This window comes from Crocuta crocuta, unplaced genomic scaffold (assembly GCF_008692635.1).
Source record: "Crocuta crocuta isolate KB4526 unplaced genomic scaffold, BGI_CrCroc_1.0 scaffold396, whole genome shotgun sequence".
NCBI classification, from domain to species: Eukaryota; Metazoa; Chordata; class Mammalia; order Carnivora; family Hyaenidae; genus Crocuta; species Crocuta crocuta.
In genome coordinates, this window is record NW_027533259.1 from 3,930,484 (window position 1) to 3,955,421 (window position 24,938).

Below are 24,938 nucleotides of genomic sequence, written 5' to 3' on the forward strand. Positions count from 1 at the left end.
TTTTTTCTTTAAAAATAAATCCATAAAGAATTTATTATTGGTAGTTCTTTATTGAAGGCACCATAGCTGTAGCAATTGTGTGCATTTAAAATAAAGGATTCCTGGTGCCACGCTATTCACAGTCAGGCAAAGCTTTTCCTTCGCTTGCAGAGGTTCACCGGGTCATGGTGCCAGCCTGACCAAGAAAGGGATGCTCCTGGGAGATGAATGGGGAACCACCTCTTCCTGCTGTTCAAGTACAGGGGCCTGATCTGCAAAGGGAAGAAAAGCAAAAGACTTTTGCTAAAAAAAAAAATAGCTAAATTCGTGATCCGTCTGGCCACCACCGCCGACTGTAGTGACTTCCTGCGGCTGATCGGAACTGTTCAAATACAAAAACGTGAAAGAGCAAGTAATATTAACTGAAAAAGATCTACTAGAGGATGGTTTCGGAGAGCACCCTTTCTACCACTGCTTGGTTGCAGAAGTGCCCAAGGAGACTGGTCTCTAGAGGGATGCAGCGTTATTGGTTTCTCCATGTCCTACTTTCCCTATGACCTGTGGATTGGCACGCTGTTGTATCTTGAGGACTTCTTCGTAATGAGTGATTACAGAGGCTTTGGCATAGGATCACAAATTCTGAAGAACCTTAGCCAGGTAGCGATGAAATGCCGCTGCAGCAGCATGCACTTCTTGGTAGCAGAATGGAATGAACCATCTATCAATTTCTACAAAAGAAGTACTTCTGATCAAGATCGACAAGGAGTATTTGCTAAAGATGGCAGCAGAGGAGTGAGGAGTGCTGGTGCAGAAAATGACAGCTTCTATTCCATTTTAGATTAAATTCTCAACTGATCTTGCTTTCCATCCTGTTTTTAGTCATATAATAGAATGAACACCCATTCCAAAGCTTTAGTACCAGTGATGTAGTTGCCTGTTTGAAATGCAGTCTCTTTAAGATGGCAGTCTTGTATGCAGTTTGGAGTCAGATTTCTCCTTGACCATCTTTTGATAAACAGCTAGGTGGTATGATCTTAATGTATATGAAAAAAGCTTCATTCTTGTGAGTCATTTAAATCTGTACAATGTACACATAAACTACCCTTTGATTTAAAAATAAAATAAAATAAAATAAAATAAAAGGATTCCCCAGGGTAGTGGTTCTCAAACTTTAGTAGTGTATCAGAATCATCTAGAGGAAATTTTTTTTAATGTTTTATTTATTTCTGAGAGAGAGAGAGAGACAGCATGAGCAGGGGAGGGTCAGAGAGAGAGGGAGATACAGAATCTGAAACAGGCTCCAGGCTCTAAGCTAGCTGACAGCACAGAGCCCGACGCGGGGCTCGAACCCACAAAGCCTGAGATCATTACTTGAGCTGAAGTCAGACGCTTAACCGATGGAGTCACCCAGTCACCCCTAGAGGAATTTTTAAAACAGATTGTTGGGTGCCGTTAGCCATATTACTGATTCAGCAACCGTGGGATGAGGCCATAGAGTTTGCATTTCCAACAAGTTCCCAGGTAGTGCTAAAACTGCTGGTCCTGAAACCATACTTTCAGAAGCACTGAGAACCTTATTGATTGCAGAAGTCTGAAACAAAGCTGAATCTCGCCTGTGCTGAATGAGTGCTGAGTTGCTTGTAATGCAAGCAGAGTTATACCTATTAGATGAGTACGAATGATGATCATTTAATGCAGTGTTATATTTTATTTATTTTCGTAGATTGGAGCATACGATCAACAAATATGGGAAAAATCTGTTGAGCAAAGAGAAATCAAGGTAACAAGTTTATTTTATTTTGTACATTCTGAAACATAGTTCTATAAGTTGATTATTAACCACGTTTTATTTTATATCTTTCCATATACTTTTAACTAAAGTACTTTCAAATAAAGAGATAAACTCCAGACTTTTAAATAAAGAGGTAAACTCTTATGCTGGCATAATCACGTGTCTTTACCTCTGATGATTTATTTATTTATTGTTTTGCTTTTTAGCATCTTTCTGTTCTTTTAAAATTTAATTTCTAATGGTTATTTTTTATCAGCTGTCTTCCCCTTTCACTTGTCACCTTATACTTCTAGTTTGCTTTTCCTCCCTTTTGATGCTGTCATTGCTCTGTACAGTTTATTAAACTGGTAAGTGTTTCAGGACTTTTCCCGCCTGAGTGATCCTGTCAAATGCCGCTCTGCTTCATTGAGATCTGCTTTTGGTGCTACTAACAAGAATGACTTGGACGCAAATACAGTTGCTGAAAAGTTGGTCATTTTTTAAAAGAATTTAGGAAAGTAAAGCATTAATTAAAATGTTTTTGTATTAGGTGATTTTCATGTAATCACTTAGGCTGATAAGAGATCCTTATAGACTACATTGCTAGCATGTAAACTATTTTTTAACTAAATTTGTTCTGTTTCTCAGCAGTTGCTCCTTTTTGATAAAAAGATTTATATTTTTCATTTGCATAGATAATACTAATCTGTGTGTTCCTGCACGAGCTAAATTTAATCTGAGCCCAGAGAATGTTACTTTAGTTGCTTGACATTTTCTATTTTGTATAAAAAGATTTATATTAGACTGGAAACCAGTTTTAATGGTTACTTAAAGAAAAACTCAGTGTTTAGACAATTGAGTCATCTATAATAAAGAACAAGATTCTTTGCCATTGGTTATTTATAATCTTTAAACTGTTTTCATTAAGAATTAAGGTTGCTATAAACACCAAGTATGTGTTAAATATAGGATTAAATCATGGAGACAGAAAGATGGAATGGATTTTAATTTTGTAGATAGATGATTACAAATGAGATCAGTTCAATTAGGACAGGAAAGTGTAGGTCTGTTTTGGGGAGTGCAGGGGGAAGCATCCCCAGGAAGGTTAGGAAAGACTGCATAGAGGAAGTGACTCATGAGCCGAGTTTGACAGACATTAGGGAAAATGAGGAAAACATTCCAGGCAGAATTAAGAGCGTATGAAAATAAACATGCAGGAAGGAAGGAGCATGACTGACTGAGGAATCCTCAAGGAGCTTGATTGATAATAGGTTGGATGGAGGAAGGAGATTAGAATGGTTAGGTGTGAAACTAGAAAGGAAAATGGGGAGTCAGATCATGGAGGGGCTTGACTGCCTCACCTGCGAGTCTGGACGTAATCTGGAATATGATGAGGGAGACACGGATGGATTTTATTTTATTATTATTTTTAAAAAGAGAACTTTTTATAACTTTGACGTACAGAAAATTCAGCGGCATACACTTAGCTCAGTTTGGTGTCCAGTTCGTTAGCCTTTGCCTTTTCTGACTTGACAGTGTGAGCCCCAGCCTTGGGACCTAGGACATTGTCTACCCAGTGACAGTGGATCTCATCATATCTGTCATGGTAACTGGTCCTGAAAGCTACCACCTGCTTAGGCTGACCTTCTTTGTCTTCCAAGTTAACCTGTGTGAAGGTGACAGTGGTGCAGGTCTTCCTGTGGACCAGACGCCCTGGCCTAGCCTTCCCTTTGATGATGCAGTAGGGAACCCCTATCTTACGACACAGGCAAGGCAGGAAGACAACCAGCTCAGTGGGATACGCATCATGTATAGTCACTACCGGCTGAGCCTTCTTGTTTTCCACCAACGTGGTGACAGTATTGACCCCAGCTCACAGGACAGACAACCTTTTAGAGGGGACATCACCTTTGCTGGTAGCTTTCTTCTCAGCCTGGGACAGCAATCTCTGCTGCTTCTCTTACTTTGTCTCTGGTCTGTGTGTGGGCGCCAGCTTAAGCAGTTGAGCATCTGTTTGGTGGTCCAGGGCCTGGGTGAACTGGTTAATTGCGGAAGGCGCTTTTAGACATTTATAGAGAATGGCCCTTTGCCACTGCAGCTGGATGTATAGTGGGGCCATTTGACAAAGCAGATGAGGTCCGTTTTGGTTTGGATGCCCAATCCAAAGCCAAAATTCTTGGGCCTTTTCTCAAATAAGGGGTTGACCACCTTCTTGGCCTCCTGCTTCTGCATGACAGCAGGGGCAGAGGCAAATGTCTTCCCCTTACTTAGCCTTTTTTCCTTTCAGCTTCTTGGATGGCTGGAGCAGTGCTACTTTGATTCTTAAGAATTTTTGTTTGAGTGTAGTTGACATGCACTGTTAACATTAGCTTCACGTATATGACAACTTAGTGATTTGACAAATTCATACATTGTGCTATGTTCATTACAAGTATAGCTACATCTGTCCCATTGCATTGCTATTACAGTAGCACTGACTGTATTCCTTATGCTTTGCTTTTTATTTCCATGACTTCTCATTCCATACTGGAGGCCTATATCTCCCTTTCCCCTTTCCCCATTTTGCCCAACTACCTCCTTCCTCTCCCCTCTAGCAACCATCAGTTTATTCTCTGCATTTATAGTTCTGATTCTGCTTTTTGTTTATTGTTTCTTTAATTCCATTTATGAGTGGAATCATGTATTCTTTTTTAAAAAATTTATTTAAAGTCAAGTTAGTTAACATATACTGTAATAATGGTTTCAAGAGTGGAATTTAATGATTCATCACTTACATATAGCACCCAGTGCTCATCCCAACAAGTGCCCTCCTTAATGCCCATCACCCATTTAGCCCATACCTCCCCTCCAGCAACCCTCAGTTTGTTCTCTGTATTTAAGTGTCTCTTATGGTTTGCCTCCCTCTCTGTTTTTAGACATTGAAGGATTTTAAGCAGAAAAAGTTGCCTGATAAAATTTGTTTTAGAAACTTTGCTTAGGCAGCACTAAGTGTGATGAGAAATACTACAAGAGCAGATTTAAAATTGTGCTTTAGCAATATCAGATGGTGCTTGAGAAAGAGATTTGGGAGTCCTTGGTATGAATATGTGTATATATAGGAATGCATATATGTGTGCTATATGTATTACATAACACATTATATAATACAGCTGTAGGGGTAAGGGGATTTCCACTGTATGATGAGAGGAAAAGGCTGAGAACAGAACACTGGGAAACATCAACATGTAATAGATAGGTAAAGGAAGAGATATAAGTGAAGGAGGTCAGAGATCCATGACAATAGTCTGGCAAGAGTATCAGGAAGAGTGGGAATAGTCAAGCAAGTAAAGAGAAGCATACAGATTTAGTAAGATGCCTTGAAACCTCTTCAGCTGCTCATCACAAATAACTACATTCCTCATTTCTAGAACTATTTTAATGCCTAAACAGAGGTTAGAGTAAAAGAGGGTTACATTAGTTATTCCTTGGTGCCCTGACAGAATGAATTTGGAGAAGGATACAAACTATGACTTTTTTTTATTAATATGTCTCCCTTTAAAAATAGTACTGTGTAATTGAAGAATTAAAAACAGTATCTTATTATTTTGAATTAAATAAAGGGGCCAATTTGTTGACAAGCCTAAAACATTTCATTGTTGGTAAACATTTTAGTGGAGGCAAATTACACTATAAGTGTAAAATAATTTTGCATTTACTTTAAGGAAGGTAGAGAAATAGCTGCTGTGTATTAATATAATATTTGATTTAAAGCACCTGGTGCTTCATGAACACTGTAGGGAATGTGTTGAGTTTGTCCTCTGTAATTGATTGTATGCCTGTCATAGTGGTGAGCAGCAACTAAAGAAACCAAAGAAAGCCATGAAAGTATATTCTTTGGAAATTTTTATTTTCTAAACTGAAGACCCTTAGTTGATATTGCCAAAGTTTTTTGTAAGCTGCAGATTTTTTTTCTTAAACATTTTAGAAATTGTAACTGAAAACTTTATTTTCTGATCACCTTAACCCAAATTTAAAAGTTAATGTGAGATTCTCCCCAGCTTTAGTGCTTCCTAGAGTTTCAAAGCTTCACAAAAAAGAACCATGCTATTCAAAGTCATTATACAGGAAAAACAGGATAGGAGAAACAAAATAGGATTTCCGGAAAGTGAAACTGATGGCTACATCCTTTGGTGGAGTCTAAGTATTATAATAGTTCCATGCATGGGAAGTCCACATCATTGAACAGAAGGACTTTCTAAATTTAAACAGCTGGTTTAAGCTTTTTGGTTCAACATTATCTGTGTATTTACAGATTTTTTTTTAAAATTCAAAACTTCATACAATTTGTGTCACTGTACCTTAGGGATGTACTACAAGAGTTTAAGTGTAAAGAATATATTATTTGAATTCTTAGAGATTAATTGTATTTCTAATACCTGGTTATTTCTACTTTCTAGTTTAATCAGTAGTTATTAAAATCCTTTCTTTTAAACTGACTTAGTTTTGATTTTTGTTTGTTCATTTAAACTTTTTGATGGTCCATAATTATAGTTAGTACTTGAAAGCTCTGCTGTTTTGTGTGAATGTAGTTTGCTCTAAACCAATTTAAAATTTTCCAACTTAAAATATCTACTTAATTAAAATCAGATTTTTTGAATGCTCACCTAGGGGTGCTAATATCTTTTATTTTTGTGATTAAAATAATTAATGTTAGAAGATTTATCAGTGAAATTTTTCTTTGTTTTTCTTTTTTAAAATGCTCTAAGTAGTCTGATAGGTTACCTAGAAGGGGAGTTTTATCAAAACTGGCAATTATGCTGTGATCTACCTTGTAGCTCAAAATAAATGTTTTAATAAAATATAAAATAGGAAATGAACCACATATAAAAAAGGTCAGGAAAAATGAACCTTGTGTTGTTGAAAAACACAATTGTGTAAATCAAGGTAATTTACTATTCCTTTCATAAGGACTTTAAATTCTTAAAACAATCTTGATAAAAATTTTAGGTATATAGCAGTAAATTAAGCTTCACGATTGCCATAAAACATTGGCAATAAAATTATTTTCAAATTATCAGAAAAAGAATGTGTAAAAGGTAGAAGTAAACCAAAGTATGTTACTGTTTTCAAATTTGTTGGCGCTAATAATGATTAAATCTCAAAGCTTATACTACATGTAGTGCTCTATTAAGGAAAAATTTTTTTTCCATGTATGTATTATTAGAATTGCTTTTCCAATTTGCCAAATGTTGGGAGTGATTTATAGTCGGCCAGCCACTCGATCATGACATTAGAATGGGAAATGAAGTGCAGATAGTCAGTTGCTGTTATTCACAGGAGTCATGTTCTATAAAGTCACAATAAACACTGAACTAGCAAATACTGACCATTGCTCCGCCTCTAGTGACAACTCTTTCGTCAACCAATCAGTACTTATACTTGGTTTTGTGTATGTTTCTGTTGAAAGACATCTTATCTAATATATATTGTTGATTCACTAGCATTGAACTCATGGCCAACGACAGTATGACTCCTGTCCGAACCTAGCTTATGGAGCACACATTTTCTCAACGAGGCACCTCTCAGCCTTCTTACACTCAGGAACATTAGACTGCACTTTGGCCCTGTGCTTGAGGGCTGCTTTAAACAGCAAAAATACGAACAAGAATCACAAAAAAAGGCAAAATCCAGCACTATGTGAAAACAGACTGTGAAAAGATGCTTATTTACAGCATGAGAACTGAAATAAGGCAGATTGTTGCCTTGTTTGACCTCAGATGGGAATGTGAACATTGGGTGACTCACATTTTTTGCCACTTTGTGCATATCTGCAAATGACTACAAAAGCACAGCAAGTATTGATTTTAGGGCTATAAATAAATTCTGTGAGTAGGTAAATTTGCAAATACAGAATCTATGAATATGAGGATTGACTATATATATAAAATTACCATGACTGTGTCCAGTCCTGACCCTTCTTTTTTGTTTTCATACTACTCAGTGGTTTTCAGTCACATGCACAACTATTAAAGGGGTTCTAAGGTTAATTGCTTCTCGATTTCAGGGTACATTTTTTATTCAAACATCTCAGTTAATTCTGAGCTCAAATAGTCTCCTTTTCTTTGTTTCAGATGCAAACAGTACTTTACTAAATGTTTACCTTACGGGTCATTGTTATTTGGATTAGGACCACACAGAGAATTTACTACAAAGTTACTTGATTAATTGAATGAATAGTAAACAGATCATCTAATCTCAGTGCTTGGCTCCTCAGGAATTTAGCCTAAACTCTTCCAATTCTTAACATCCCTTTTTAAGTTATAAAGTCTGATTGTTTTCAGTGATTTTGGTCTCTGCCTCTGCTCCCACTCCATACACTGATAGCAGAAACTTAATCTGTGTTCATTAATTCTGGGTTTAAACTAATTCAATTCAGGACTCCTGCTTTCCCTCCTCCTCTTCCTGGGCATGGCATCTAAGTTCTAAGGTGATAGGTGGCATTGTGGTCTCTTTGGTGGTTGGCATGTGAACATAGTGGTGACCCTGAGAGCTGCATCATCTTCTCTGGGTCTCAGCTAATATCACCCCACATGCTGGCATCTGCTGAGGAGTTTGCATCCCTGTCTGCCCCCAGCTTTGTGATCATCTGCTTCCTGCAGCCACGCCCCCAGCATTACACCTTGAGGACTTTTCAGGGCCACTGCTCTCCCAGCCGCCCCAGCACACTCTCCTGTGCACATCTGGGGCCAACAAAATCTCCTGGACCATCTCAGTCATTACCCAGATTGAGTTCCAGTTGTGATAGTCTTTGTTTTAGAATTTTACTTTTAGTAATAAACACGCCTCACATGTTATACACATCCCTAAATTTATCCCTTTGGAAAGTAATAAAATTTATTACAATACTACAGTTATGTTCCAATTGTAACAAATATGTGATATGTTATATTTTTGTCCAGTGTATTACTTGAAGTTTTTTTATTGAAATCTTTAGAATTTGATTATTTTCTGTTATTCTGGATTTAAAGATATGCATATTGAATTCCAAGACAACTTTTTAATTGAGGTATTAATTGACATATAACATTATATTCTAAGAGTACAGCATGATTCAACATTTGTATGTATTGAGAAATATATTGTATATATTGAGAAATGATACCACAATAAGTAGTTAACATCCATCCCCATATATAGTTACAACGATATTTTTTTCTTGTGATTAGAACTTTAAGATCTACTGTCTTACCAATACTACTTTTAATATATTATAGGGTTTAAGGAATAAACCAAAGAAAACAGCGCATGTGAAACCAGACCTCATAGATGTTGATCTTGTAAGAGGTGAGTCTTGAATAAATAACAGCTTAATGCAATTAGAAATTTACCTTGAAGAAACAATATTCAAAGTAGGTTAGATATGTATGTTTGTAGAAATAAAAGCAATGTGAGCCAAAATGAAGGTGGGAATAGTACGAGAAAGACATAGTGGAAGTATTTAAATACCATTGTCTAGTCTTTCTTCCCACTAAAGATCAGTCCAAGAATAGGAATAAAAGAAAAGCAGCCTGTGTTTGCTTAGCAAACTATATGGCTTGTTTATAAAAATTAAAGTGGTAATTTTTAATTCCTAATTGGAACTGACATTTGAACATTGTCTTATATTTATAAAATATCTGGGAGAAGTTCTGTTGTTATTTCGATTAAAAATGGTTTCTTTCAGAGTACTTGAGTTAATATGATAGCATGAAGAATGTTTTTAAAAGTGCCTACTACCCAATATTGGGCATTTTTCACTCTTCCTACTGTACAAACTAAAATTATACATGGTTTTCTTTGTCCTTTAAATGTTGAAATATTTTCTCTAAGGAAATTAAAGAATAATACATATACTCTGTCATTTTATTTGACTTTTTGCAGGGTCTGCATTTGCTAAGGCAAAACCTGAAAGTCCTTGGACTTCTCTGACTAGAAAGGGAATTGTTCGAGTTGTGTTTTTTCCCTTTTTCTTCCGGTGGTGGTTACAAGTAACATCAAAAGTCATCTTTTTCTGGCTTCTTGTCCTTTATCTTCTTCAAGGTATAGTTAAGTGATAGAAATTAATTTTGCTTTTAACTTTCAGAATGTTATGTTTTTAGGCTTACTAAGGCTTTTAAGAAAACATATACTAATTATGTGGAGTATGAAGATACACATTTGTTGTGCTATTTCATTTAATAGGACACAGCTGGTTTGGTGTTAAAAATGTTTGAGAAAACAGTTATGTTCCATTATAATTTTTATGAAAATTTGAATTTGCAAATGGCTAAAGAAAAACAATTTGAGAGGAATTTAACAATCAGAAAATCTCTTTAAAATGCACATACATATCACATATACCTACCACACCAGTCTTTTTTTTTTTTTTTTTAAGTTTATAGATTTTGAGAGAGGGAGTGGGGGGGGCAACCACGCCGGGGAGGGACAGAGAGAGAGGAAGACAGAGAATCCCAAGCAGGCCCCATGCTGTCAGCCCAGAGCCCCACATGGGGCTCAGTCTCAGGGGTTCAGTCTCACAAACGAGGAGGTCATGACCTGAGCCAAAATCCAGAGTTGGACACTTAAGCAGCTGAGCCACCCCAGCACTCCCACACCAGTCTTTTATGTATTTATGTATTTATTTATTTATTTATTTCTAGGAGAGAGAGAGAGACAGCGTGAGCAGGGAAGGGTCAGAGAGAGAGGGAGACACAGACTCTGAAACAGGCTCCAGGCTCTGAGCTGGCAGTCAGCACAGAGCCCGACGCGGGGCCCGAACCCACGAACTGCGAGATCATGACCTAAGCGAAAGTTGGACGCTTAACCGACTAAGCCACCCAGGCGCCCCACACACCAGTCTTTTTTAATACAAGCTGTGCAAGTTCATTTTTCCTGTATCAGCCATAGTTTCTCTTTTCTTCTAACCACCGTGTTCGGAGACTGTCCTCATTCTGTATTGAGAGTCTGAATGCCAGGCAGTATTCTGAGTGCTTTTCAGAGACTCATTTAATTCTCACAGCCACACAGTGAGATGTCGGTACCAGTAGTTTGCGTAGCTTATAGAAATGGGACCCAAAGGACCTGAGGGTCCAAAGTCACACAGTCCCCAGGTGCAGTACAGCCCAGGTTCAAGTCTAAGCCATCTGACTGCCAAGCCACATGCTTAACACAACGCCATCACACTGGTGCCAGCCAGAGCAACAGCGTACCATAATACGTGATGCTATAGAGCTTTTGGAGGCTTGAAGAGGACACCACTCCCATCCCAGCACTGTAACAAAAGCGGTGATTTTAGTTTAGTGTATACCCTTTCAGTCTTTTTAATGTCTCGCTTTTTTAAAAAACATGATAGTAATCCTGAAAGATTATTTAAATATGTTTTATCAACAAACTCTAAGTGAGAGATTAAGTATCTCTTTTTTTCAGATAGATATCTTCTAGGTAAATGAAAATGCAATAAAACCTTCAGAGTTTTATTTAGGTTAAGTTGTTTCTTTTAAGCCAGGGTACATCGTATATACCTAAAAGACAGTGAATTGTGAAGATTTTGTGATTTTTATCGATAGAGAAATGTGTGTGTTTCTCTGATTAAAGAAATGATAAATGTTTATTGCAGAAAATTTGGAAAATGTAGGAAAAAATTTTTTAAAATTTGCCCAAAATCTTGCCCTTCAGTTTATTTTGTAACATTTTTTAATGTAGTTGAGATTATTCTGTATAAATAATTGTATTTTTTTTGCCTTATGTAATCACAAGTATCATAGTCTTTGTGATTATATTTTTAAATTATTGTAAAATATACTGTCCTACATCAATATTGAGCACTTAAGCTTTTTGCTGTCTTTTGCTATTGTGATTACTGCTGAAGTGAATGTATTTGTGAAGTTTTTCTTGTATTTTGAATTATTTTCTTATGATAAATTCCTAAAATGCCAGCAATTGGGTGTAATAACATGTCTAAGGAATTTAATGTGCAGTTTATAATCACTTTCAAGAATTTGACCTTTATTGTGTAAGTAATGCTATTATATGATAGTTCTTCTAAATGTATTTTTATCAACTATTTTCTAGGTGTGGTGATTCCAATTTTTATTGAGTTACCATCTTGTGTTTCCTTCTCTCCCAAAAGACTTAAGAGAGCTAGATAAATATAGCTGTCTTCTAATGCTTTCATGTTTACCTGCAGGAGAAACCTTTATTCTAAAGTAGTCACAAGCTATACATGCTAATTAGAGTAATGATTAATCAGTACCATTGATTGTAATCTCTGTGCATTGTGCTTTCTATATTGGAAGGCAAATAGGTTTCCATTGTAACTAGAAGTTCACAAAATGTGTCTGAAATTCACTTCCTGGCTTGCCAAAGTTAAAGAAGAAACACAGGTTAGAACAGACATGAAATAGATATTTTTCAGTTCAGAACCAAAGTTTAACATTGTAAGTGATCAAAAGTGATAAACACTGAATATTCTCCTGGTAAAGCTTAAAGAGGTGATTTAACCTGCTTCAAGTCACACAGCCAGTGACAAAGTGATGATATGACCCTTAATGACCCTCAGGAATCTGCTGGCACCTTTGAAACCCCTATGTCTCCATCTTTTTGCATTAAAAGTTATGTCCTCATTCTCTGTCCCATCCTTATCTCCTGAAAGGTAGAAAGAATCATGTGCAGTAAGATTTGGTTTTGTGTAACTACGTATAGGTTTTCACTTCAGTTACATACGTTTTATGTATCTCACCTGTGTATTCTCAACATTTATGCTTTTTGCTATTTTATCATTTCTCACCCAGATTACTGCCAAGAGCCCTTATATCTTCTACTTTCTGTCCATTTATTTACTTATTTATAGAGAGAGCATGAGCAGGGGAGAGGGGCAGAGAGAGAATCTTTTTTTTTTTTTAATCTTTATTTTTGAGACAGAGACAGAACATGAGCAGGGGAGAGGCAGAGAGAGGGAGACACAGAATCTAAAGCAGGGTCCAGGCTCTGAGCTGTCAGCACAGAGCCCTACACAGGGCTCAAACCCACAACCCGTGAGATCATGACCTGAGCTGGTATCCGATGCTCAACTGACTGAGCCACCCAGGTGCCCCTGTCCATTTACCTTTTAAATTGCAAAACCAGCCACGTAAGGTCTAAATCTCTTTTTAGTTATCATAACCTTCAGGGTAAAAGTCAGCTTTTAGTCAATCCGTTGTTGAATCTCTCCCCAGGTTTAACCAGACTAAATTAGCTCTTTGCTGTTTCTTCTACATTTTGTTTTGTTTTGTATTATCTTGTTTTGTTTTGTTTTTAGTGCTCTCTGCCTCTGGACATACAACTGTCTTTGTTTGGGTAGCCCTTTTTCCTTATAGTTACCTAGTCAGAATCTACTTGTTCTCTCAGATTAGGCATCAGATGCCCCCTTCCTTGAGAATCCTTTCATAACCCCCCAATTTAGTTATAGGTCTTTTCTGTGTATATTACAGCACTCTTCATAGTTGCTGCTCGAGCTGCCATAACAAAATAGCACGCATTGTGTGGATTAAATGACAGAGATTTATTTTCTCACAGTTCTGGAGTCTGGAAGTCCTAAGATCAATATGCCATCAGGTTCGTGTCTGGTGAGGTTTCTCTTACAGACTTGTAGATGGCTGCCTTCTCACTTGTCTTCGCATGGTCTTTCTTCTGTGTGTGAGCAGAGAGAGGTCTTTGGTATCTCTTATAAGCACACCAGCCCTACTAGATTAATGCTCCACCCTTATGACTTAATTCAACCTTTATTGTCTCCATATAGGCTGTTTAGGGCTTCAGCTTATGAACAGGGCAGAAGGCACAATTCAGTCCATTAACTGGTATCTTGTTTCTTTCCTTTTTTTTTTTTTTTTTTTAGTTTTCTTAATGTTTATTTATTTTTGAGAGAGAGAGAGAGAGCACATAATCAGGGGAAGGGCAGAGAGAGAGGAAGAGATGGAATCCGATGCAGGCTTCAGGCTCTGAGCTGTCAGCACAGAGCCTGATGCAGGGCCAGAACCCACAAAGCGTGAGATCATGACCTGAGTCAAAGTCAACCACTCAACCAACTGAGCCACCTAGGTGCCCCACTTGTTTCTTTATATGTCCCCCTCTTTCTCCAAATTGAGGGGCAGGAAGCAAACACTATGTCTTGTCTTTCTACTCCCAGTGGTTAACATCTGTCACTAAATCTCAAAGACTGACAGACCTAAAAATTGAATTTTAGACATTTTTTTAATTTCTAATGATTATCCCTAGAGTGCTGCTTGGCCAGTATGTGAACCTTTGGGACTTTTGTGCCTAATTAACATTTTGTCTTAGTTGAGCTCTTGGAGGAATCTGTAGAAGTACATCTAAGAGAAATCCCCAGTAGTTCTGTCTAGTTCACAGGAGTTCATTATATGATTGTGAAGTGTAACTCAGCATTGTATAAGAGAAGCGAATGCTTTCTCCCTAACCCCTCATTTGAAGGAGAACAATAGGATGGAGATGATGCCAGAACTGTGGATACAGGAACCACTGTCTCAGCATCTGAGGCCATAGGAGGGATGTGGACACTTAGGCACGGCCAGAAGAAAGAAGGAGGGATAAAGTTGGTTCCTAGCCCTACCAGGGAATGGTAGTCACAGGGCTGAAAGAATACCCATAAATAACCAGCAAGAGGTTACATAAAATCTGAAGTTCTTTAAGATGTTCTTCTTTGTGCCTGAACCTCTGGACTTCATAAGTAGCATTGGCATCCCCCTTCTTTTTATTTTTTATTTTATTTTTTTTAATTTATTTTTTTAGTAATCTCTACATCCAACCTGGGGCTCAGACTCATGACCAAGAGATCAAGAGTCACATGCTTTTCCTACTGAGCCAGCTGGGCAGCCTGTGTCCCACTTCTTTTTAAAAATAATTAGGGGCGCCTGGGTGGCTTAGTCGGTTGAGCGTCCGACTTTCGCTTAGGTCATGATCTCGCGGTTCGAGGGTNAATAAAAAATAAAAAAATAAAAATAATTAATTTCATGATAGTGAATAAAAGTACCATCACTTGTGTTGGGTACACATTTACGTATGTAAGGAGCTTTTCACAGTGTTTTGCTTGAATTTCTAGTACCTATATCGATTTTATTTTACAAATAATAATAAACCAAGGCTCAAAAAGGTAGAGGGACTTAATAAAGGTCACATTAGAGTTCATATTAAAAACATCAAAAACTCTGTACTTTTCAAAAGTTCAGATTTGTTGTAAAACAACTAGACACTGAGTTAAATTCCAGGGTAGTTCCTAAAGATGATTGGCATTTAAAAAACATTTAAGTCTCCTTTTTTTCTTTTTAAAGAAACTTATTAGTTAAGAGATGATAAAGCTGAAATTTGTTTTTATGAGACGTCTTAAACACATATTAGGAGGTGATGTGGTGTGTTAAGCTTACACCTTGGTGTGCTAGACCAGGATTCTTTTGGTTGCAGGTGGCAAAAACCAAATGCAAACTAGCTTCTGCAAAAAGTGTTTTTGTTTTTGTTTTTTTACTGCTGATCATAAAAATAAAAAATAAACAGCAAACTAGATAGACTAGTCCAGTAACAACGGGACTGTGCAACTGTCCAGGTCTACTTGTGTTGTCCTGGGGCTTTTATTCACAGCTCCTCTCTCACTCTCAAAAGTCCTGATTTTCATGATAACTTGCACAGTCATTCAAAACAGCATGTGCCCATCTTTTGATTAAATCATTATTGATATGTTAGAATATTTACTTAATATAGTTTATTGAAGTAAATCATATGCATCATTACATTTTACCCCAGAATACACCAACATGTATCTCTTCAAAATATGCACATTTGCACCACCAAATTACAACTGTCACACCTAACAGAATGAGCAAAAATCTCCTAACTCTCAAACTCTCCAGTTGTTCTAAAACAGAATTAGAAACTCCTAGGCCCTGCATTAATGTGTTGCTGGATCTAGAGGCTAAGGTGATGTCTTTTTATGTTGTAGGTTCTGTTCTCATCATGTTGGCCTCATTCTTCAGAGGACTTTTTTCTGAGTGGTGGCTGAGGTGGCCTGGCAATTTCATATTTCCATAGTCTGTAGTGCTTATGATATAGGAGAAGGGCCTTCTTTCAAGTACCTACATTAATCCCTGAAAAAGATTCTGATTGGTCCCACTTAGGTCACATGCCATCTTTTTGTGTAAAAAAAAGTTTTTAAGTGATTATTTTTTTTTATTTTTTTCTTAAATAGTTTATTGTCAAGTTGGTTTCCATAGAACACCCAGTGCTCATCCCCACAAGTGCCCACCTCCATGCCATCACCCCATCAGTCCTCAGTTTGTTCTCAGCATTCAAGAGTCTCTCATGGTTTGCCTCCTTCCCTCTCCCCCACTATTTTTGCCCTTCTTCTTCCCCATGGTCCTCCGTTAAGTTCCTCCTAATCCACCTATACATGCAAACAAATGGTACCTGTCCTTCTCTAACTGACTTATTTCGCTCAGCATAACACCCTCAAGTTCTATCCACATTACTACAAATGGCCAGATTTCATTCTTTCTCATTGCGATGTAGTATTCCATTGTATAGATAAACCACATCTTGAACCATTCGTCCGTTGATGGACACTTAGGCTCTTTCCATGTTTTCGCTATTGTTGAGAGTGCTGCTATGAACATTGGGGTACGTGTGCCCCTATGCATCAGCACTCCTGTATCCCTTGGGTAAATTCCTAGCAGTGCTATTACTGAGTCCTAGGGGAGTTCTATTGTTAATTTTTTGAGGAACCTCCACACTGTTTTCCAGAGGGGCTGTACCAGTTTACATTCCCACCAACAGTGTAGGAGGGTGCCTGTTTCTCCACATCCTTGCCAGCATCTAGAGTCTCCTGATTTGTTCATTTTAGCCATTAAGTGATTATTTTTGAGAGAGACAGTGTGAGCAGAGGTGGAGCAGAGAGAGAGAGACGCACACACAAAATCTGAAGCAGTCTTCATACTCTGAGCTGTCAACACAAGCCCAGTTCAGGGCTTGAACCCACAGTACCTGGGAGCATGACCTGAACTGAAGTCAGACACTCAACTGACTGAGCCACTCAGGTGCTCCACACATCTTTTTATTAATTTCTGTGCTGAGAATTAAGACTCTGGGAAGACTAGATTACATTTCTCTCCCTGAAGTTGGAGAAATAAGATGATTTGATTGACAGATAAAGGAAGCTGACTCCCAAAAGATAGACACTTTTATGTCTAGAAGGTATAAAGGATGCTGAGCAGGCAAAAACAAGATTTCTTCTTCATATGACAATGCTTAGTATTGGTGAATATTTAGTGGTTTCCCTGAAAAATATACCCAAGTAAATTTATGTTACTATTTCTGAGTGGATGAACTTCTATTGAAAAGAAGCTCTTTATAGCCTTATTACACAGCTATTCTAGACTTCCTTATTTGTAAAAGAAATAAATAAGTGTGAGATTATTGGTTCTTTTGATTGTGATCTTACTAGGAATACCCTTGGAGTAGTTTTCACTGTAGCATTAAAGTGTGTACTTTAGAGACTGTTGGATGTTATCGTGTTCCAGGAGTTTATTACTGAATAGTGTGGGTAGCCAGCCAATGGCAAACAAAAAACAGTCTGAAAGAACTTGTCTGGAGTAACATTTTAAGCTCATTTAAAATTAGAAAAATAATCTGCCAAAAAGCAGTGTTAGAACAATTTTTAAAGCTTTGAAGAAGTGACTATCAGATCTATAATAAAACATATTTTCTTTCCCTTTTTGTAGTTGCTGCAATAGTGTTATTCTGTTCCGCTTCTAGCCCACATAGCATACCTCTGACGGAAGTGATTGGGCCAGTATGGCTGATGCTGCTCCTGGGAACCGTGCACTGCCAGATTGTGTCAACCCGAACGCCAAAACCGCCTCTCAGCACAGGGGGTAAAAGAAGAAGGTACTCTGTTATAAGTGATCTTTTTGTGGATTTCTGTAACTTGAATCAAAGATTGTTCTTGACTCGAATAAAGTGTCACCTTGTGAAGTCGCTCTTTCAAATAAAGGAGTTTCAACGTAAACTGACGATGAACTTAGGTTGTACATTTGCTTCAAGGCCATTGTGAGTCCACATACCTGCTTTTGTTGTTTTTGCTTTCTTTTCTGAAGTTCATCTCTAAGTCATCTAATATCATTGCAGGGGGATATATTAGTTGGAATTGCTGATAATTCCCTCTGTTTACAAAATCTTATAAGATACGTTGACAACAAGAGCCAAGAAAAAATTTCAGCTAAATTCTATAGCATTCTATAAATGCTAGTTGAGACTGTTTCGTATTGCCCCTTGATTAAGTAAACATAGCAAGTCTCACTGGCTACTCGGCACAATGGAGTTCTGTTTTAAGGGTCTTTTGAGCAATTCCTCTTTTGAATTGCTCAGAGATTGTGACATTTGCACTGTGAGGATGTTGAGATTTAAGCCCCTTTCCTTTTGAAACGATAATACTTACATTAGATAAATAGCATTGTTGATCAGTTAGATTATAATTCTCTCCGATCTAAATCTTCTTCTTTCTTTTTCTGCAGATAAGTGGCATTCAAGTAGGGAAGAAATGCTTTTGTAAAAATTTGTCCAATGTTATCCTTACTACCTAATGTCCACTGACCTGTCAATATGAGCAAGAAACAATACCTAACATATATAGGAATTGTTCTCGAATATGTACCTTTATGTTTGGATTAACTTTTATCCAGTTTATCTGAATTTTATTGTGTACTGAAGTTCCTGTGTTTATGTTTTATCAAAATTTTGAACGTACTACCTAGAAAACAGTTGTTAACATTTTAAAGCTAATCTGTTCTTAACCTCTTCTAATGAAGGAAATTGAGAAAAGCAGCCCATTTGGAAGTGCATAGGGAAGGAGATGGTTCTAGTACCACAGACAACACGCAGGAGGGAGCAGTTCAGAGCCACGGAACCAGTACCTCTTACGGCGTTGGTGCTGTCTTCAGAGACCTCTGGCACGCGGCTTTCTTTTTATCAGGGTTTGTATTTATTCAAGGCTTTATATGGCATAGAGACGCACTATCCCTTTTCTGGGACTGCAGTCTCAGGTAATGAATATTAATACCTTTAAATATGACAGTTCCAGGGGCACCTGGATAGCTCAGTCGGTTAAGCATCTGACTCTTGACCTCGGCTCGGGTCAATATCTCAGGTTCATGAGTTTGCACCCCACATCAGGCTCTGCGCTGACAGCTGAGCCTGGAACCTGCTTCAGATTCTGTGTCTCCCTTTTTCTCTTTTCCTCCCCTACGCATGCTCTGTCTTTCTCTCTCAAAAAGAAATAAACATTTTAAAAAATTAAAAAAAAAGAAAGACACAATATTATCATGGAACACCTAGGTGGCTCAGTCGGTTAAGCATCCAGCTTCAGCTCAGGTCACAATTCGTGGTTCATGAGTTCGAGTGCCACGTTTTGCCCTGTGCTGACAGGTCAGAGCCTGGAGCCTGCTTCAGATTTTGTGTCTCCCTCCCTCTCTGCTCCTCCCCTCTTCGCTGTCTGTCTCTCTCAAAAATAAACATTAAAATAAATTTTAAAAATGAATAGGACAGTTCTTGTATAGATTTTGTTTTGATAAATTATGCTACAGATGATGGAAAAACAGAGACCGTAAAGTTTACTTTGGGATATGTGTAATTACCTCTATATGGGAATGAGTATATACCATCAAAGTATATTTACAAATTTTTTTTAATGTTTTATTTCTGAGAGAGAGACAGCATGAGCAGGGGAGGGTCAGAGAGAGAGGGAGACAGAATCCGAAACAGGCACCAGGCTCTGAGCTGGCAGTCAGCACAGAGCCCAACGCGGGGCTCAAACCCACAAACCATGAGATCATGACCTGAGCCGAAGTAGGACACTTAACTGACTGAGCCCCCCAGGCGCCCCAATACCATCAAAGTATGTTTAGTTGGGATTTCTTGATTTTGGTTTATTCATAATTTTTCAAATATTGTTTGACTTGTTTTGAACTGGTCATTTTATTTTTATCAGCACTATTGGTCAAATTAACTATTAATGCCAGTTGAGTCATACATTTTTCATTAATCCCTGCTTCAATTATATAAAAGTATCTGAAATAAAGCATATAGTCATTGTTATTTAATAAGATGTATACCATACTATAAAATTCTGTTTCATACATTGGGCTTTTGTATAGTTTCTATCACAGCAAAGATTTACCAAATAAGGAAATACAATTACAGCAAACTTCAAAAATAAACTAATTCAGTCTTGCATTTTTATTTTGAATGGTCGACTCAAAACATGTAAAGGTTATATTAATAGTTTACATAGACATAATAAATTCGAAAAAAGTTAAAAAGCTATGATCAAAATACAGAACTGGTAACAGTTGCCAAGTTAATAATTCAAGGGATACTGCACGTAACTATTTTTGATCACTTTTATTAACTCCTCCATTAGTATCATTGTTTCATCAACTTGTGATTGTGCTCTTAATGCTAAAGTTTATTATAAATTATACAATTAAGCCATTGTATCCTGGGAGTATTTTCATTGCTTGTAATTTTGAAGGAAATTGTCCCAAAGCCTAAAAGTTTGAAGTAACATGACATTAAGTTGGATCCCCTGACCATTCCAACCACCCATTCTTCCTCCAAAAAAGATACAGGCTTTGTTTTTATTTTGAATTTGTATTGCATTGTCTTTGTTAGTATTTGTTTTTATTATCGTTGTTATTTTTTGTTTTTTTTTTTTTACTTTTTTTTTCCTTGAGAGACAGAGTAAGACCGTGCGTGAGCAGGGGAGGGGCAGAGAGAGAAAGAGACACAGAATCGAAACAGGCTCCAGGCTCTGAGCAAGCATTCCGCACAGAGCCTGACGTGGAGCTCGAACCTATGAACCGTGAGATCATGACCTGAGCTGAAGTCGGATGCTTAACCGACTGAGCCACCCAGGCGCCCCTGTTGTTGTTTCTAATAAATAGCTCTCCTTTCCAACAGTAGGATGTGATGGTTTTATCACTGTGAAGTCAGTTTCTTAAGACTTCTGAAGAGCAGTTATAAATAGCATAGTATATATGTTTTGCATTTGAAGAATCATTTAGTTGTTTGGGTTGTCCACAACCGGAATTGTATTACCTAGTATTTAAAATCCCCCTAGATCAATAAGTTAGTGCCTTTGGAATTCTACCATGTTTCTCTAGTCAAATGAGGTTCACACTTCAGTTTTCTTCCTTTTTGGGCCGTGGAACGACCTCAACTGCCAGTCACTGATATTATAATGGCTAAATCCCTTTTGATTTATTTCCTTTAAAGTGACAACTTTGTAATCTAAATGTTTTTAAAGATGCACTACTTTCAGCTGTCTTATTTTGGAACTGGTTTGGTAGCATATGAATGAGAATGTTTTAAATATTAGGTACAAAAAGATCTTTAAAAAATGTTAATTTTGGAAGTTCTAAACTGAGTTCTGAAATCTTAAAGATGTCTTGTTCTTTCAAGCTTTGATAAATCAGAAAGGCCTTGAACTGAAATATCAGTGGAGACTTAAGATTGTTTCTGGTGATAATAAATTGAAAAGCTAGATACCTCCATTAAAGTATCTGAATTAACATAACCGGGAAAATAAATGTATAACCACACAAATGTCAAAGCTTTGTGTATAGTGTCTTTTGGTTTTGTAAATGTTAGGATGAAAACTACTATTTTTATGTCCTGTATTTATAAGTTGGAAAGGCCCTATTTATCATTTCTAAGTACATTTCATTTTCAAGATAAAATAGTTTTTTAAATGAGACATTAATATTTCTCATTTGAAAACAATTAGGAATTATTGTCAAAGAATTCCATGAACTAAAGAAAACAAAGCCAAAGAAAGGAGCAATTTAAAAAGATGTAGGAATCAACCATAGTTCCTAAGTATTTAGCACTTTAAAGAATTATGGTCTTAAATTAGCATAATTACAATTTCTATTAAGAAGATTGAATAGGAAGAATTATATCTAGCCAGTATATCTCTTCACATAATACCTACTTCAGAATTTAGATGCTAAGTTTTCTTACCTTTCCTTTAAGTTAGCATCACAATATTGCTGAAAAAGTCAATACAAATTGACTTGGTATATTAGAGACAGATGTCAGAGTAAAATTGGTCCCATGTTAATTCATATGCCTGACCTCTAAATTGAATACTTTTAACACTTAAAGATTTAGTAAATTGACTTTTTTTGCATAATGTAGTATACTGCATAATGAATTAAAATGGTATACAGACCCACCATAAATACTTGGTATGAGGATTAAAATTTGATTTCTAGTGACTATAGTTTAAATAGTTAAGTCATTTAAGCTATAAACTGGGTGAATCCTGTCTTCCACAGACAAGGATGAAGACCATGTAAATGTCAGTATATCCCAGATTTTTAAAAAATATCTTAGGCCAGGGGCACCTGGGTGGCTCAGTCGGTTAAGCTTCCAACTTCGGCTCAGGTCATGATCTTATAGTTTGTGAGTTCAAGCCCCGCATCAGGCTCTGTGCTGAAAGCTCAGAGGCCTGGAGCCTCCTTTGGATTCTGTGTCTCCCTTTCTCTCTGATCTGCCCTCCCCTGCTCATGCTCTCTCTCGTTGTCCCTCAAAAAATGAATAAACGTTGAAAAAATATTTTTTTTTATATCTTAGGCCACAATTAGATACCTTGTTAGTTCTGCGAGAGCCACTGTATTTTGGAGTTGGACTAGTCCTAGAAAAATTACAGGCACCATACATAAACCTGGTACATAATACCTAATTTGGTACACACCTCTCAAATTTGCATGTTACAAAGAATACGTAGGGAAATGGGCCCAGAAGTCTTTGAAGGGCTATGTTAGCATATCATCAAGGCGTATGCATAGCTGTGCAAACAGTAGCGGTAATATGTAGGCTTCTGTGTCATTTTGTAATATCTGAGACTTTATGCATTCTGTTCCTCTAGCTTCTTCTCTCTCTGGATTCCTAACCTTGTAGAAATGACAGCAGGATTAGAAATGTCATACCATGTTCTAGGATAAGAGTTATTTGCTACTGTTAACTTTTCCCATAGCAACTTTCTAATATTCTTTAGTATTTGAAGGATAACCTTTATTTGGATCTATTTGTATACCTTTGAATGTTTTCTTCCAGTTTCTTTCCCCATAGCAGTACTGAGTACTATGAGTGTTCTTGATTACCTGAAGTTTTTCAAATAGAAACACACTGGTTTTCATGTTTGATACAGTAGATTTGAGATTTCATAAGCTAGTAAATTCTTTAAAAGTTGTGTTAACTTTTTGGTTAAAGTTTTCAGTGTTGAAAAACACAGCCAGTTTCATGATTTATTTATGGCATGGGCTGTACATTTATTTGCATTTTTTCAGACAAGACCAAAATCATCATTCATCTCACAAAGGAACTAAGCTAATTATACTACTTACATTTCTGAAAGTCATTTCCTTCTCAGAGTATTTTTGAGCTAAGGATAGAGCTATCCTTCTTGAATTGTCAAGCATAAGACTTTTTAAAAAATTCTGCACAGATCATGCCATTCAAAGATTAATGTAGTAGGCTAGTTACAAAATTAGCTATATAAAGTTATAAAACATGGTAAGCCTTGACCATGGCAGTGGAATTGCACATTGTTTCTTTGCAAATGCTTTTTGTTCAAAATCCAGTGCATGAAATACTGCTTCTATCATAGAAATAAGTAAGATCAGTATAGCCTCTAGTATGTCTCTTGTTTTATCGCACTGCTAACCTCACTCTCCACATGGCTGTGACTCATGGTATTTGGGTTGATCTAAGAAAAAAATTGTTAACTCTGGTTTTTATCAAGTGAATGTATTTAATGCAGTAAGTATAGGTGTCAAAAGATAGATTTTTTTTGTGGATAAATTGAAAAAGTACCATTTCTTTCTATACTGCAGTACATTAACTCCTAATACCAGATTTTTTTTCTACTGTGTTTTTTATTTGGTAGAGAATGATGATTTAGGTATATGTTTCTTTTTTAATCAAAATGCTGTTCACTTTTTAATTTGTTTTTGTACATATTTTAAAGTTGACTTAAATGAAGTACCATCCCTTTAAAAAATAATCTAAGTGGAATTTTACAATATTAATATTTTAAATAAATCTCTCAGTCTTACTGCCTTTTTCTCTAGTATCTTTACTTCCTAAAACAAGGGAATGGGGTAATTAAACATCTGAATCTTGGTAACCTGTGTTCCTTTTGAGAAACTAATACTCTTTTCTGAGGTTCTTACTTCTAGCTCTTACTGACACTAGGAACGACACAGCAGTCAGGGGTGGAGCTAAACATCACCTGGAGCAACCAGTTTTTGACCCTCTTTACCCCCATTAATTGCAGTTTAGCTCTCCTACTCTCTCTTTCCTTTCAGCATTTTCAAGATGCTCAAATCCAAAGAATACCCTAAGCAGGGTACAAATCATCTTGTACTTTTTAAAAGATATAATTTTATTTTGAAACAATTTCAAATTTCTAGAAAAGTTGAGAGAACAGTGCAAAGAACTCTCATATATCTTCCACCCAGAGACCGCATTTAAATTCTACTGATTGTCCCTGTTAATAGCTTTGTTCCTTCCAGCAGAAGCTCTAATCTGAGTCATGTCTCTGTAGTCTCCCTCAGTCTGGAGCAGACATCAGTCTTTCCTCAGATTTCACGTTTTTAACATTTTTGAAGACTTCAAGGCAGTCACTTTGTACCAAGTCACTTAATTTAGGTTTTGGCTCTGGTTGTAATCTGACTCCAAGTGATTGTGAGTGCCGAATATGTGTGTCTCTTCCCAACTCCAAGATCTCCATTATCAGTTGGTTTGGTACTTGAAATTGGCCATGGTGGGATTACTGACACCGTAGAAATCAGGAAATACTACAAACAAGGACTGGAGAGCTGGTTGTTTAACATTTAGCAGCATAATACTGAGTTAGTAGTGTCATGTTTCTTGTGATTAAACCCAAGGTATGTATTTTTGGCAGGAATATCTTAAAAGTGATACTTAGTTCTTATTGCATCCTATCAGATGGAAAACAATGTAAATTTGTTTCCTTACTCCTGATATTTACATTAACCACTTAATATCTGCCAGATTTTTTCCATTGCAGATATGTTTTCCCCTTTGTAATCAACAAATGTCCTGTGTGGAAACATAATAGAATTATAAA

The 24,938-nt window shown here is 36.9% G+C and overlaps 1 protein-coding gene and 1 pseudogene across 3 annotated transcripts in view; one reads left to right on the forward strand and one right to left on the reverse strand.

Annotated features, from left to right (window-relative positions):
- PHTF2 (putative homeodomain transcription factor 2) overlaps window positions 1-24,938 on the forward strand; it is a 127,745-nt gene that overhangs the window by 69,114 nt on the left and 33,693 nt on the right. For all 3 annotated transcript variants that reach the window (XM_077746963.1, XM_077746964.1, XM_077746965.1), the window contains exons 3-7: window positions 1,703-1,759; window positions 9,004-9,073; window positions 9,650-9,808; window positions 17,506-17,671; window positions 18,592-18,756. In XM_077746963.1, coding sequence (XP_077603089.1) covers window positions 1,703-1,759; window positions 9,004-9,073; window positions 9,650-9,808; window positions 17,506-17,671; window positions 18,592-18,756 — 617 coding nt within the window. The remainder of the gene's footprint in view (window positions 1-1,702; window positions 1,760-9,003; window positions 9,074-9,649; window positions 9,809-17,505; window positions 17,672-18,591; window positions 18,757-24,938) is intronic.
- On the reverse strand, window positions 3,234-8,469 carry LOC144217416 (large ribosomal subunit protein eL8 pseudogene; annotated as a pseudogene).